This window comes from Pempheris klunzingeri, chromosome 10 (genome assembly GCF_042242105.1).
Source record: "Pempheris klunzingeri isolate RE-2024b chromosome 10, fPemKlu1.hap1, whole genome shotgun sequence".
NCBI classification, from domain to species: Eukaryota; Metazoa; Chordata; class Actinopteri; order Acropomatiformes; family Pempheridae; genus Pempheris; species Pempheris klunzingeri.
This window is the reverse complement of record NC_092021.1, coordinates 5,997,019-6,012,472: the sequence shown is the minus strand read 5'-3', so window position 1 is coordinate 6,012,472 and position 15,454 is coordinate 5,997,019. Positions and strand designations below refer to the sequence as shown.

At 42.6% G+C, this 15,454-nt stretch overlaps 1 protein-coding gene and 1 non-coding gene across 2 annotated transcripts in view; one reads left to right on the top strand and one right to left on the bottom strand.

Annotated features, from left to right (window-relative positions):
* The window catches only part of clasp1a (cytoplasmic linker associated protein 1a), a 74,351-nt gene that overhangs the window by 43,404 nt on the left and 15,493 nt on the right, over window positions 1–15,454 (bottom strand). Inside the window, exons 3-8 of the mRNA XM_070838555.1 lie at window positions 5,070–5,148; window positions 4,238–4,341; window positions 3,571–3,662; window positions 2,742–2,817; window positions 2,098–2,195; window positions 59–129 (exon numbers count right to left, since the gene is read on the bottom strand). Coding sequence (XP_070694656.1) covers window positions 59–129; window positions 2,098–2,195; window positions 2,742–2,817; window positions 3,571–3,662; window positions 4,238–4,341; window positions 5,070–5,148 — 520 coding nt within the window. The remainder of the gene's footprint in view (window positions 1–58; window positions 130–2,097; window positions 2,196–2,741; window positions 2,818–3,570; window positions 3,663–4,237; window positions 4,342–5,069; window positions 5,149–15,454) is intronic.
* LOC139208963 (U4atac minor spliceosomal RNA) lies at window positions 5,537–5,662 on the top strand. The gene has a single exon (XR_011585202.1). It is a non-coding gene; the product is annotated as a U4atac minor spliceosomal RNA (small nuclear RNA).

Here is a 15,454-nt window from a genome sequence, read left to right as displayed (position 1 = left end):
CAAAGGCAACAGGACAGCACAGCAGGCTGAAATAATGACACACAGGAGGAACACTCACCTGAGCCAGAGGATGAGATCATGTTCCCCGATCTTTGGACTTCGTCAAATTTGCTGAAGATTACATTCAATCTGAAAAAGTGGGCAGATGGAGAGAAGGAATAAAATGATTTGCAAACAGATGCTGAGAAAGATGTAAAGAGGATACTAGATGACAGAAAAAAAAAAGGAAAAAGTGAAGCAGAGAGGAGCTCTCCTGTTTTCCACAGAGCAGTGGGAGAGCCTCCATCAGCAGTGACGGTCAAGACCAAAATAGAAGGCGTCCAAAGCTGCCACACAGGCGACAAACTGGCACTGAGGCCAGAGACGGAGAGGCGATGGATGCAGAGACAGACGGACCTGTGTAACAAATGGTTCGCTGGCTGTTGTAAAAAAAAAAAAAAAAAAAGAAAAGAAATACAGCTCGTCCAAACCTGAGCTATGAAACTCAGCACCCTGTTCCAAGGGCTTGTTCAGGGGCTGACGGACGACTGGAAATCAGATTCAGTGGCTGAGAAAATCGGATGGGCTGTTCTGTCGTGAGCTTATATCAAATATATGAAACACGAGGTGAGGTGATGAGATCATTCTGAACAGGAATATAAATAATTGCAATCCCTGGGTAGTTTGAAATAATCTGGATTATATGGAAGGTCAAACAGAAGTGCCTTTATCTCAACAACTGTTTTTTTTTTCCATCAAAATGTCTTATTGACAATAGAAATCAAAGTTCTTACACGCGTGCCACATGAAACAACAGGATAATGTGTATTTTCTTCATGACCTGAACAAGCAACGAGAGCGAACATGTACAACACTGAATGCAGCCTTCCAGAGTGGACAACTGTTTGAAAAGAAAACTGGGCTCCCACTGAGAATGTTGCAGTATTACAGTTTACTGCTGTGTGGTTTTTAAAAACCACCTTGAGAAATGCTGACAATGCCCGTGAGTTACCAAAAGCTGACCTGAAACCTTTAATTGGCACTTTTTGGTTAAGAAACGCTGTGTTTTATAACATTTGTGTCAAAGCACAATTGAGGAGAAATGAGAAAACAGGGAGTCATGTTGCATCTCATGAATATGAACGACAACAAACTTTTTTAGCGAGTAGAGGCAACAAAAAAAAAAACTGCACAGGACCTTAATTAAGCAGTTCTATGTTGATTTGAGAGCAAAAAGAAAACAACTACAGCCAAAGTTAGGAGGAGTTAAGATGAAGTGGTACAGAGGGTTTTACAGTTTGAGTAAATCTGACAATAAGTGAGTAGTGTAGCTATCCTATGGACACAGAGTACATGGAATCGTGTGTCTGGGGCAATGACAATACCAGTAATCCCACATGAGGAATTGTGGGTGTTATAACACACAAGTCCAACTTGATTATGACATTCAAAAGCAATCGTACACGATTATCATGGAAGAATCCACATTTTCACTGCCGGACCTTCTTCAGCTTGAACAGTACACACTCACACTCAGTTGCCCACCTTGCTAAAACTCATGCAGCTAATACGACAGTCCTGACATAGATCCCATCTACATTGAGGTTATCATTTTATTCAACTGATTGATCATTTTGGAGGTTGTAGTTTGAGGTGCTGTTGAAATGCATTGCATTTAACTGTGGTGTTTTTACTTAACAATGCAGCCCAATTATGTGAATGCAATTGTTTTTCAATGAGATGCAACATTGACTTAAACAAATACTTAAATCAACGACTCTCTTGAACTGGTTCAAACAAACGTGAAGATTAGAACCTTCATGAATGTGGGATCTATTGCAGGACAGTTGTATTAGACTGTTAGGATAAACTAGGTGGACCTGATGAACAGGCGACTGAGTAAATCTCAAGCTGCAATGCTTATTTCTGCCACTAGGGGGGGAACCATTGTTATTGCTACCTCTGTGTCTAGACATTGGAGAAAATATTGCTCTCATCACTATAGTAGAATCTGGCCTGCATGCAATGTGTGTATGAGTATGAGTAAGTGTAATAATTGATGCAAAAAGAGAAAAGGAGTGAGGGAGAGGGCACATGAGAAGCTTCCTGTTGTCGTACCGTGACTGTGGCAGGCCCTTTTTGCTGAGATCCATCCTCACCCTCTCACCCACGTGTCTGTAGATCTCCACCAAACAGCTCATAGCCCCGTCACGTACCTGATGACCACAACAACACAGGAAACCATCAACATGCTTTTCTTTACTTTTTTGCTATTCTTACCCACTTAGGGACTATTTTTTTCCATTTGTATCAAATATAAGTGAGTTTGGATCCTGTCCTGATGGGTCAATTGTGCTTGGTGGATGTCAGTGTCCTCCAGCTGCACTACTTAATGCTGCCACTGGAGGGAGAGCATTGTGTGGAGTGTCGCAGCTTGCAGCCTCTTTAGTGTCTGGACATGAAATCTTCCTCTCACATGATACACCAGTGAAAAATCACACTGACTACAGACTGAGGATGTCCTTAAACAACTGTTTTCGCCATCAATTACAAGTATACAATTTGTGTGTTTGATTAATTGTGTGGTTCTTGGAATGTCAAAGAGAACTACAAAAACACAGCACGCAAGTAACCCAGAAAACCCATAAGGATAAGCAGTGTAGACGATGGATGGATGGAAATATTTTTCTTATTTAGGGTTGATAGAGACTCAAATCACAACAGAGACTAAAGAGATGGAGAAAAAGCACGAGTGGACATACCTGACTTGTGGGGTCTCCCAAGAGGTTACATATGTGGGGAACAATCTTACTGAGTGTCAGGCCTTGAGCTCCGTATCTGTAGAACGGGAATTCAAATTAAATTAGCCCAACAAAGAGATTAACTGGAGGAGACAGACAGAGGAGAAGAGCACTCACACACCGACTGTGCAAAGAGGCAACTCTGTCCTCAGCATAAGATACTGTAAGCAACTGACAGAGTGGATCCTTTGTATTTTACAAGAGTGTAATGATAGATATCATATGCGTGGGAAAATACTACAGCAACAAACAGGAAAGAGGAAAATAGAATTTTTAACATCTTTATCACCACGACCAATGTAAAGCCTCTTTCAGTAAATTACTCGTACAGGCACCGTTAGTTATTTTCACTGTTCATACATGCAGCCACAGTAAGGAACATTCAGTCTTGCTCCTCGTCATACATGCCAGGATAGACGATGGAAGGGACAGCCCAGCAGGTGGCACTAATGCAACAATTATGGATGCCAACCGCCATATAACTCAGCAGAGGAAGAAGAAGAGGAAGTGAAGGTAAAGCCTGCAGGAGCAATATGGGGTTCAGTGTCTAACCCTAGGATACTTTAAACATGTGATCTGGAGGAATTCATCCGCAATGTCATTCACAACGCAGCCGTGCCGCCATTTTCCATGAAATGTCATTAGGTCTAGAGGTGGGAAGTTGGTGGTACAGACTTCCTCAATATCTACCCATGCGCCCATTCATACAGGACCCCACGCATGAAGCGTTCCTAGCACTGGATGTGTACACGGGGCTTAGATCAAATTTTTAGGTAAGCATTTGACTCACGTGTTCAGTGTGGCGATGAGGCAAAGGCACACTCCTTCTCTGGTCCTGTTGTTCTTATGCTTGAAGCCTCCCAGCATTCTGTCCCACACGTACTGGAACAACACGAACCAGACGGATATGCACACATGTCGTCGTTTAATGGATGGCTGCATTAACATGCAATCATAGGACAATGGACAACAGCCCCGCACATACGCGTGTTATACTACGTAACTTGATGGCACCAACTACTGCACGAAAGGTACTTTAAAAAGAAATGGCTACATTGTTTAAATACCAAGCAGTAATTAATCTATGTGCTGACATTATTGATTGGGAGTCTGTAAACTCAATTGTTTTGTCCCCGTGGATACTTTAAAAGTGGGATATCAGCTAATAGAGTTTATTATGTTGAATCACAGTATCAAAGGTTTGAGAACTGGATTAACTGCAACAGCTCAACAGTGAGTTTTATTACACTGAACAAGCTCCGATTCAACTGAGGAAATGTTGAACTGAGGCTGTGTACTCATCGTTATTCAGGAGAACAGCAACACACACAAAAAGAACTTTGGCAGCAAATAGACATTAATCATCATTAGAATGAATTCATGGAAAAAGTGACCTCTCTCAGAACGGCATGACTGCATGTGTGTGTGTGTGTGTGTGTGTGTGTGTGTGTTGGTACCTGCGGGGTGGTAGCTTGTTCCATGATCTTAAGCAGCAGTGTTTGGTCTTGGTCTCGCACTTGGTCTTTCGCATCTCCCAATCGATCAATAAGGCTGGGCAGAACTGTGAGACAGAGAGCAGAAGAAACGTACGGGTGAGGATAGGAAAAGAAAATCTGACGTACCACAATCCCCTGGTGGACAGAAAAGAAGAAAGATGGGAATAAGCCTTTGGTGTTTGAGAAGTGTTCTATCTACTTTAATATGTTCAATATGTATTGGCTGGCCAAACTTCCAGGCATCCATTAAAACATTCAGGAAGGATGGAGGAATGTGAATTGTAAAGTCATTATTTCTTATTTAGGACAGCAGGGTGACCAGCAGGAGAAGAGAATGATTGTCCACCCCGCACAACAGAAGCTAATTGTTCAGTCATTCAAACTTAGAAGGTGGCCAGCTGTCACAGGCGTGCACTGAACGATGACCTAACATCTATCTAATCTAACAAAAAGTGTCTTTAACTTCCTCAACAACTGATTAGTTCAACTGAGACTGGTGAGATTTCACAAGAGATAGCGTGGCCACCAAGAAAGTATTGTATCATGTGATTGGTGCTGTAAGAACTTCATTTGATAAAAAAAAAAGTAATCTTAAAACTCCGAATTGATTCTTATTTCTTTATTTCAGTAGTGGAATCTTTGATGTCAGTAAAGGCAAAGGGGCAAAGAGAGAAAGAGATAATTAAGGGTGAGTGACTCTTTAAGTCTGTGTCTAAGAGGATTTTATTAAAATGGTAAACAGAGAGATCGAACAATATAAAAATACCATACAAAAACACACTGTGAATCTTACCTGTTCCCACATGGGCCCTAAACCGCTCCTGTAACCGTGTCACTAAGGCAGATAAGAGGTCCAAGCCGAGCAGAGCCACCTGGTGGACACACAATAAAACATAGAAATACATTTAGAATAACATTTCATTAACACAAATCTTATCAATTTCCTCAAATTTCCTAGTCGTTACTCATAAATAAATGGAATAATGATTGCTACAACTCTGGACAAGCCCAGGTTGAAGGCTGTATTGGGGGAAAAAAAAAAAAAATCTGTTGCAAAGGATCATGGGTAGACAGAACATTTTTACGTTTGTAAGCCTCTGCTGTTCTTATCAATGAGTCTGTCTCCTGCAACCTTCACCACATGGCATTATAACACAGCTGGGGCTCATATGGGCCATAAACACCCAGAATCCCTCCAGCACCATGACTGTACTCCCCTGGACCAAACATTGATATTTATCTACAAGCCCCTCCTTCTCACCTTTCCTTGTCATGGGGTGAGAGAGCTGCTCAATGAACGCATAGTGAGAGCAGCCCTGCTAACACCATAACAACACTTTCGCATCACCTGGACTCGATCCAGACCATGATGCAATTTTTGGAAACTATTAATGTGATCAAAATAAAAAATAACACTAATGAGTACTGAACATGTGAACGCTGCCATCTGGTGGTATTACTTAGTACTAACACATCTAATGCAGCATGAACAGCATGCACCACATCGTGTGTTTAGTATGCTTCGTTATAAATGAGTGCTTCTAAACCAGGTAGTAGCATTCTAGGTATCAATCCTTCTCAGGAACCGTTTCTACTGTCATCTACTCAGTTTGATTTCCCAAACCGGAGAACACGTAACGTGTGTCCGACAGGCAGAGGGCCTGGTGTCTACAGGCCTAATCCTCAGATCAGTCTCTTTGTTCTCCAACTGGAGGGAATTACAGTAATTAGACTGATGACAGGGCCCACACAAAGACTCAGTGAGAGGGGTGAGCAGAGTTTAACATGTCTCTGCAGAAACTCCACTTTGAAAGGCTGATCTCAAGTCTCAAGCAGGAGTTCTCTCTGACCTTTCTAACAACTGGGGGTAAACACTTTTTTTTTTTTTTTTTTTTCCCCTCGCTCCTTTCCTGGGCTCTGAAGTTGAGTCACAAAGGGACCGTAGCAACAACTGCAGCCCGTCTCCGAGTGGGAGTTCAACAGAGGAGACAGAAAAGCAGCACAGTCCAGTCCAGTCCTTTGCATGATGAGAACAGACAGGCTCCTCCTTTTTGCAGACAGATGGCTAACTCCCTTTTGCTGTCACCCACATCCGGAGCCCCAAAATACAAATGCACTCACACACACACACACACACAGAAAATGACCCCCCCCAAGGCTCTAGACTAGACCCAAATCTCACAGACATCATCCCTTCCCAAATCCTCCTACCCAACATGCTTTACAGTCACTTCTGCTCCTCCTCTTTTTGTTTGCTACAGCAGTGATCTGTATCAGCAGATACTGAATATGAAACAACCCCGATCCAAACCAGGACATCCCCGCATTTACATTTGCCCTTTGAAATAAATAATGATGTGCACAAAGTAACCTACAGCACGGTGGCCTAGTTTGTAGAGAACCTGTCTTTAAACACGTGGTGCATGAGAAAGAGAGCAAACATAAGACTGTGTGGCTGAATATAAAAATAGGAATCTTTTCAGGGATCGTCCAGGTTCTCTCACTGTTAGCCGTCTTTCTTCGTGCCTCTTGTTTTCTAACAAAGAAACCTATCATCCCACAGCCCAGGCTTTCCATAACCTGGCCTTTTAAAAACAAGTTAGGCTCCGGCACCACATGCTTCTCCACATTTTCATTATTTTGTACAATTAAAAAGACAACATCAGGACAGGCTTTGACATGTTTTTGTGCTGTTTAGTGTGGAAGTTTGATGCTCCCAGAGTGAGAAAAGGAGACAGAAACAGTGAGCAGAAAAGTGCACTGCTAGATACCATCAACAAATGGTGGGAGCTACAATTGATGCCAACTTTGGATGTAATTCAGTATACTCTTACACTCGCTGTAAGTGTGTTACAGTCATCATAGTCTAGTGATCCTTGATCAGTAAGTCCATGGTTTTGGAACAACCAGCAAGGCTTCATCTCGGTATCTCAGGTACTACACCGGCTTGTTGAAAACACATAATAATTACCTAGCTTACAGACTTTGGTGATCAAAATGATCAATAAAATTGTTCTTTACTGTGCCGATTTAAAGTCTGTCATCAAAAGCTCACTTGGTCAACAGATTTCCTTGGAAAATACACAAAAGCTGACAAAGTTAAGATTATGAGTAAAGCACTCAGTGGGAGTTAATGTTTCTGACTAGAAACTTCACCCTGTGTTCAGACAAATTCATACAAAGAGGCAGGTCGTCTCTTGCCTTTGACTAAATCTGCGGCTGTTGAGTATGTATGTACTGAGCACTGCATTTGCATATCCAGCTCTGCTCGGGCTATTGGGCTATTGTTTCCTGTGTGTATCTGTCTGTGTTGTGAAAGAATCTTGTAGAACAACTTTTCCCTGCTTTCAGTCTGCCCGTGGCCACCTCACACCCTCTCTCTGCTGACACTAGTGCCTCCTTGTAGAGATTTCTGTTTCTATTGAAAATAAATGGCATTCTGCTGCTTCTTGTGTCTTTTATAACTGCGTGTCATATAAATAAGATGTTGAAAATAAGAGAGAAGCTAATGTGGTTAACAATCAGTCACTATACTACATACTGTATACCTGTGCAGGTTCGTCTTTATAGTAAAACAGCTCCAAGCTGCTGGTGCTTTCCAGCGATAACTTGGTCGGTAGACAAAAAGAAGCCTAATAATGTAAAAAGTAACTACAGAAATCACAAGATGGAAAAAAAGCAAATCAGATTAGCAATTAGCAATTAGATTAACAGATCTGACCGGATTTAAGATTTGAAAAAAACCTGCAGAGGGAATGCATGTTCCAGAGAAGTACTGTTGGATTTCACGGACCAACCTCTGATCGAACTAACCCACTAACATAAATCCTGGCTCACTGAAACACACGTGCCTGTTCAGCCGAAAACTGCCGGGAGAACCAGCAGACCGTGGCCTGTTCCTCCATCTGCCTCTGATGTGGAGGAGCCTTTAAATTAAATCAAGGATTTCTATCTCGTCCCTTTGCTCGCTACCAAGCCTGTCATCTCATTACCAGTGGAAACACTATACACACACACAAAGGGTTGTACACACACATGAAGCTGTACAAAGGGAAAGGCAGACACAAGTGCAGACACATACAGAAACATGTTGCCATCTTTGCAGTGATTTTCTCTAAACCACGAGAACAGCTGGGTATGCTGTACTCTCCCCCAGGGAGTGGACGGACACACACACACACACACACACACACACACACACACACACACACACACACACACACACACACACACACACACACACACACACACACACACACACACACACACACACACACACCTTCCCAAATCCCAATATAAAAAAAAAAAGCTAAATTTCCCAAATGAAGCAGAAAGACGGCCAAAACATATTTAATAAAATTACTAAATAAGACAAATTAACGACACACAGAACAAAGAAGGTAGGGTTGTCTTAACCACACTGTATAACAGTCACACAAACACAGAAGGCTGTAGTTTGCTAGAGTGCTTTATGATTATACAGCATACCTGGCCCTCCCTCCAGCCTCCTGCTCCGTAATACTAACTGGATTCTGATGTCTCGAGTGTTTTCATGAAACTGGTGCTTTGTCTGGACCAGGTCTATTTTCAGGTGAAATTACAGTGCGACTCACAAGCCAAGAACTCACATGCCTGTTTTTTGTATGCTGCTGTACTGAAGGAACAGGCCTAAATCCTTCAGCATCTAAACTGACAGATGTTGACATCTGCTAATCGCCTTTAGCTATCTAGCCTGCAAACTGACAAAAGGAGTGCACTTCTTCCTGGGGGATGTTTGCCGGTGAGCTACCACACCAGACGAGACGCATTCCTAGTTTGAAGTGAAATGATCTGATTGACTGTATGCAAATTGTTTCTCTGTCTAGGTAGAGTCATGCCCGACTGGTTAGGGCGTACGCAGGGCAAGGGCCATAAAACAATTTGCTCTAAAATCATCCTAATCACTACAATGGTTTTTGCTGCAGCTCCTGTGTCGCAGTTACCCACAGTCACAGCCGGTCACAGTTACAACCTTGTTAAAGGATAAGCTGATAACACACACACTGTTGCAAGAGGGAACGGTCTTGGCGTGCTTCGTCATAAGCCAACATACTGTGAATGTCTGCTGACTTATTCATGCGCTATGGAAACGGGGCAGGTGTTGTCATACTCCTGAGGTGTGGTTAGCCGGCAGTTAGCACACAGTGACTCAGCTTCATTGTGCAGAGCTCAGGACCCCGGGCATCGGGGCCACTAGACACTAGAACGTACAGTAAACATTCATTACAGAAAAGAGCCAACAGCGCTAACGCAGAGCGCACAGACACAACACAACGCAGACGGCTATGGACGTGAATATAGCACACACAGAAAACAGCGTTGTGCACAAATACATGTACAAACACTACAGTGTTTTCCGGTTGACTTCCTCCAGAGTTACACTTCATGCTCGACTTCCTGCAGTGAAAACACTGAAAAGAGAGCATCCTCCTCCAGACATACTGCTACTGATACTAACCTCTCTCTCTCTCTGTCTCAGATATGATTTGTTAAGTTTTATTAGCATGAAAGCAGCAACAAATTAACAGGAAAAGGGAAAACAAAAACCATCATTCATCTAAGGTAAAGTATTTGACCGCCAACAACCACCAGAGCAGCTCCACTGCTTCTCAGAGATTCTTCTATCCTTAGACACTCAACCCTCAACCTCTCCTTAGGCAGCCACTGTCCAATCACAGCTTAGCAACCGTAACTAGGGCCTGTCAAGCTTTGGCTGACACCGACTGGGGAACGTTGCATTTTATGGTCAGCGGCTTAACCCAGCACCGTCTCTCCTGATGCCCGAGAGCAACACGCTGTGGAGGACGTCGCTCACACTGCAACATGATTTAAGGAGCAAAAAACAGACAGACACACACACACACACACACACACATCAGCCCCATCTGATAACAGTAGTAAACAAATATGTCAATTATGGCACATAGCTGTGTCTCAGACGCAGACGTGGCACAGAATCCACCAGAGGAGGAGATGAGACTTACAGTGTGGATGTAGACAAGGAGGACTACAGTTATCTGAACAAAGATGGCAGGAAAAGAGAAGCTGGAAAGTGAGCTATGATGTTAGCATAGCATCAGCATAAAGCTCTTCAAGCTAATACAGCGTGACGTCGATGAGCCACATTTTTAATGATTTTTGATGAATTACAAGCCTGCGACCTTTTTTGGAATAGCAAACATAATGTCTTTATACCTGTTTTTGGTCTCTCTTTCACTCCCCTGAAGGAACACCCTTTCATTCCTGTGAGTGTTGTATATGTATAGAAATTCTGTCTTGAACGTTGGAACGCTCAGTTTCCTCCCACGGGGACAGGAAGACAAGTAGACAGGCTTCTTCAAACTGCCAATCATGTTCAAGATGTGGCTGGCAGGTAAGTGTATATCCTGTTTTATTAGCACCGGCCAGAATGCATTAGATCTGGAGTAACATGACTGAATCCGGTCATGATTGTAAAAGAGATCATATAGTTACAGACGCTGTAAGTTGTTGCAGCAAAGCCACTGGAGCCTGTGGCACACTTCTTCACTTGTTAACCAACCAAATGTTGTGTTTAGAGGTCCTACAATGCTATCTAAAAGGCTACAATTTAACCACTGGCTGGTAGAAATCTCTGAAAAGTCAGATTTAAGTGTCTTTTTATCTGGGCGACTCCAACTGTGTCCTTGAGGTAGAAATGTGGCCTATCAGACGGCAACCACGGGACGGGCAGTGACGTGAGCTGAGGTGCTCATGAGTCCCATTTGTCACGGGCAGATGACTAAAAACAGCAGCAGCAAAGAGACCGTGATCAGAGAAAACACAGGGACGGAGACGGGCTACTGCATCAGCTAATATAAACAACTACATCCTCACTCAAGTTGAAGTTTGTTGAGAAGCGTTAAATTGTGTTGTGTTGTGTTGATGCCGCTTTTAAAGAGCACACACAAAGTGTGGAGAGCAGACAGAGCTTTGACATTGTGACCCCTGTTCACCACATGCAGCTCTCTCATGCACTCATGCACACACACACACACACACACACACACACACACACACACACACACACACACACACACACACACACACACACACACACACACACACACACACACACACACACACACACACACACACACACACACACACACACACACAGAAAGCTTTATCTCAATCCACTCAATTCATATTTACATAATATTGAAATATAACTGCACGACTACAAGGTCATTCAACACTGAAGGACACTAAAATAAACACTTTGCAGCAGGCTCCAGCTACCTGATCCTCAAATATCTGCCCTGAACTGAATTTGGGTTGCTGTCTGCAGCTCTTTTGGACTGATTTGCAATTTTTAAGCCTCAAACACTAAGTAAGTGTCTGCCGTGGCACTTGCCAGACAGGATAGAGGAGGACATCAATCTGTAGGCAGACAACAGTCTTAATGACAGCGGGCAGCACACTAACGTTGCCAAAAACAACTGGACATGGAGGCAGACAGACAGCTGACTCAGGGTGTCTCAGTGAGACTGCTCACACACACAACGTCACAGGAGTGGAGGGTGGAAGTTTGTTTGTGGCTGATCGAGGTCACGGGGAAGCAAGACGCAGGTTACCGGTCGTGTTCGGACAAAGAGTTGGTGGTGGCTGCTGTTTCTCTGTGAAATGTCTGCACATCAAGCCTGGATCAAACAGCGGGGACAGACACGTCGCATTAATATACCGTCAGATGGTGTTGGACCGCGCACATCAACACTATGTCCGCGTGGACTGAGTCAAATAGAGTGTATTATTAAACCGCTATTATCCTTCAGTGTGTCGCTCAATTTGGGTTCTGTCGAAGTGTGACTGGGCAAGACACCAAAACACTTTGGAAAAAAGTGTTGAATTCAGCCATTTAAGAAGCAGCTAAATGAGTTAACATTTGTGTTTGACATATAAAAGTTTGTCATGTAATGCTGACAGAGAAACAGCTATATTATTTAAACAGATCCAGTTCGGAAAGAGCGACTAAATCCTGGTATCCTGAATACTCTAATTCAAGTACACATCATTGCATTTCCAGCTATACAAAATTGTTGGAGATCATCATATGATGACCACTTCAGTTCATCACCATGAACCTGCTTTACGGAGCTCACAGAAAGCCGGAGAGAGCCTCTTAAGTTTGAGAAACAAATCCAAACTAATCATGAACAAAGACGGTCCTTCTTGTAAGTAAGTGTTGTGACACTAGTGCAGCAACGTGCAGCAGTCATGTGGACAGTTTCAGTGGGGAATACCTAAGGAAGTGCTGGGAGGATTTACTGTGTTGACTGCTCTCGGTTCAGAGATCATAGCAACCATTGTGCATTGTATTAAAAACATGGTGAGATGCGATCGAGTCACTTTTAAAAGTTTTGAAATCACTGTTGACCAGGCTGCTTTAATCGTGCTCGGCAGTTTTGTTCAATTTTCGTCATCCGATATGATCAGATGTTTCAAAAGAGTGCTTATGATGCGAGGGTTCCTTTTCTTGGGGATAATGTGGGCTTGGAGAGAAAATGTGCCCGTCAGTGTGATCTTTTTAATAGAGTTAAATAAAAAAAGTCTATAACTACAGTATTACAGCCATTCAGAGGATCACTAAGATTCAAGTTTTTAAACTAAGTACTGATAACTACAGCAGTTAGTAAAAGCTACAGAATCAAACCAGCACTCAGAAGTACCAGTGTTCCTTGCAGTGTTTCTATCTTGTGTATTCTAGGAATAAGGAACATAAAGACCGTCAGACTGGAGGTCTTTAACATGAGCATTTTAGATAGACATGAGTCACAACTGTCTCTCTGCATTTCCCCAAATAACCCCACTCATCCTTTTCTACCACTTTCCCTTGTGTCTGAGTTCATGTTAACTCAATGGTTCTCTTATTATCCACTCATCAGCAAATCATTGTGTCAAATCAATGGCCTCCAGACTGTTGAATACTACTGCAGGTATGTGATGATGCAGGTCAAAACAACAGATCTGTGTTGTTGGATTGTGATGGAAACAACCCGGGATAGAGATAGCCGAATTCCCTTTAGCTGACATGCATCTATTTCCACATGTAATCCTGCAGGGCTGCTGTAAAATACATTTGACAGCATCCTAACACAGAAGAAAGACCCCTAAGTGACACGCTCTGTTTTTAGCATCATAATTACAACTGGCAGAGATCACTGCTAATTTTGAATGCAGTTCTAAAACATTTTCAGTACTTGTTCATATGTTTGTGTGTGTGATAGCATTCCTAAGCTACTCACACTGCCCTCCCTGACATTGCACATACAGAGAAGGAAAATGGAGTGTTTCATCTGCGTGACAGCATATTTCCCTGTAATAAGAAGCCAACCAGATATTGCACTGTAGTGAGGCTCTTTTGTCCACAACACAGCACTCTTATACAATGCTCACTTTAGACCATGACAGAACACATGAGCTGTACAATTCACTCAGTGGCTTCTTGCTGGGCTCTGCTGACTTGGCAGAACAAATGACCAAACTGATAACATGATACGGGTGTTGGAGCTGCAGTGGGCTGACATGGAAAATGACATGGCCATGAGTAGATCAAAGGAAAATTGACTATAGCAGTCATTCCCAAACTTAAGAATGCAGTGGCCAAATTTGAAATCTAAAAATCTGCTGCAGCCCACCCAAACCTTTAATCACAACTCTTGATTAACACGTGAGACTAAGATGACATATTTCCCTATATAGTTTTTATTTTATAAACATAACGATTCATGTCAACATGGGCCTGGGGCAATTAAAAATCCACATACACGTAATAATCTGTAAAGAAACAAATGTAAGAAACTTTTTCCCGCCACTGATGCGTTGTTCCATTCATTTACGATATCCCGCCAATGACAGATGTAAGAAACTTTCTGGTGTTTCCCATCAGATACGATGACTTGACCTGACATTCTAACCCTAACATCACTCTCTCACTCCTCACGCTGACCGACCTAACCTACACTGCAGGTCACAGAATCTGATGGGACACCAAATATGGTGCAACACCGAGTCACAAATAGGTCAGACAAATGAACACTTAAATGAATTCCAATGGCTTTGTTTTATTAGTTCTGTTCTTCAGTTCGTTTTATGGTCATTTCAAGCCCAATTACAAAACTGAAAATTGTAAATGACCTCCACCGGCCCTCCTACAGTACCTACACGGCCCACCAGGGGGCCGCGGCCCAAACTTCAGGAACCACTGAATTAGAGAGTACAATCCCGGGGTTTTACCAAGAGTTGCAGGGTTCAAATCTCATCACATATTCATTTGAGGGTGGCATGTATGTATGTATGCAGTTCCCAAGAGGAGTTGGAGCATAAGAACAGCAGGATGCAGCATCCTGGAGCACGTCAATGCCACTCAAGCACACTTAGCTGACTAATGCAGAAGTATGCAGCATTCCATTTCCAGCTAGGACGAGAGATTTTACTGTACTGTCAATTCTATACACAACTGGATGGCTCCAACTGCCCGAGTCAACACTAGCGCCACATTCAGACACTGAACACAATTATTGCACTGCAATAATTCATTTCAATGGGACCACTGTGTGTGGTGTTTTTTGTCTGCTTTAGTTTAATTTGATTATTTTCTTTTATCATCCATATATATTAAGAGTACAACCACCCCTTCCCACATTTTTAGATTTTTTTTAAGAAAAACTACTGTGACGCATTCACACAACCATATTCATAAACGCCACACAGCTAATTACATTAATTACGTTAAGTATTACATTGCATACACACCACATAAACATGCAAAGTCCAACTTACAGCTGCCCTGCAACAATTTTCAACCTGACTCAACTTTTGCCAAAATGCAATGCAGCTAAACTACGATAATAATGCACTAAATCAATCGAAGGATGCTGGAAAATTACTTTGTAACTTAAAGTGTAATTTTAATGTTCCGTTTGTGATCATCAAAATGGTAGCTATAGGCCAACGTACCATAATCAATATGCAATGTTGTGGCATTCGATAAGCCTTCAAACCAGTGGATCCATTGCTCAAACCAGCATCCCTGGATAGTATTTCATTGCTATTTCATTGTCAGTGACTCAACAATCTCAGAACCCAGTGCTTCCAGTGTAGCCGGAAGATAACCGGATA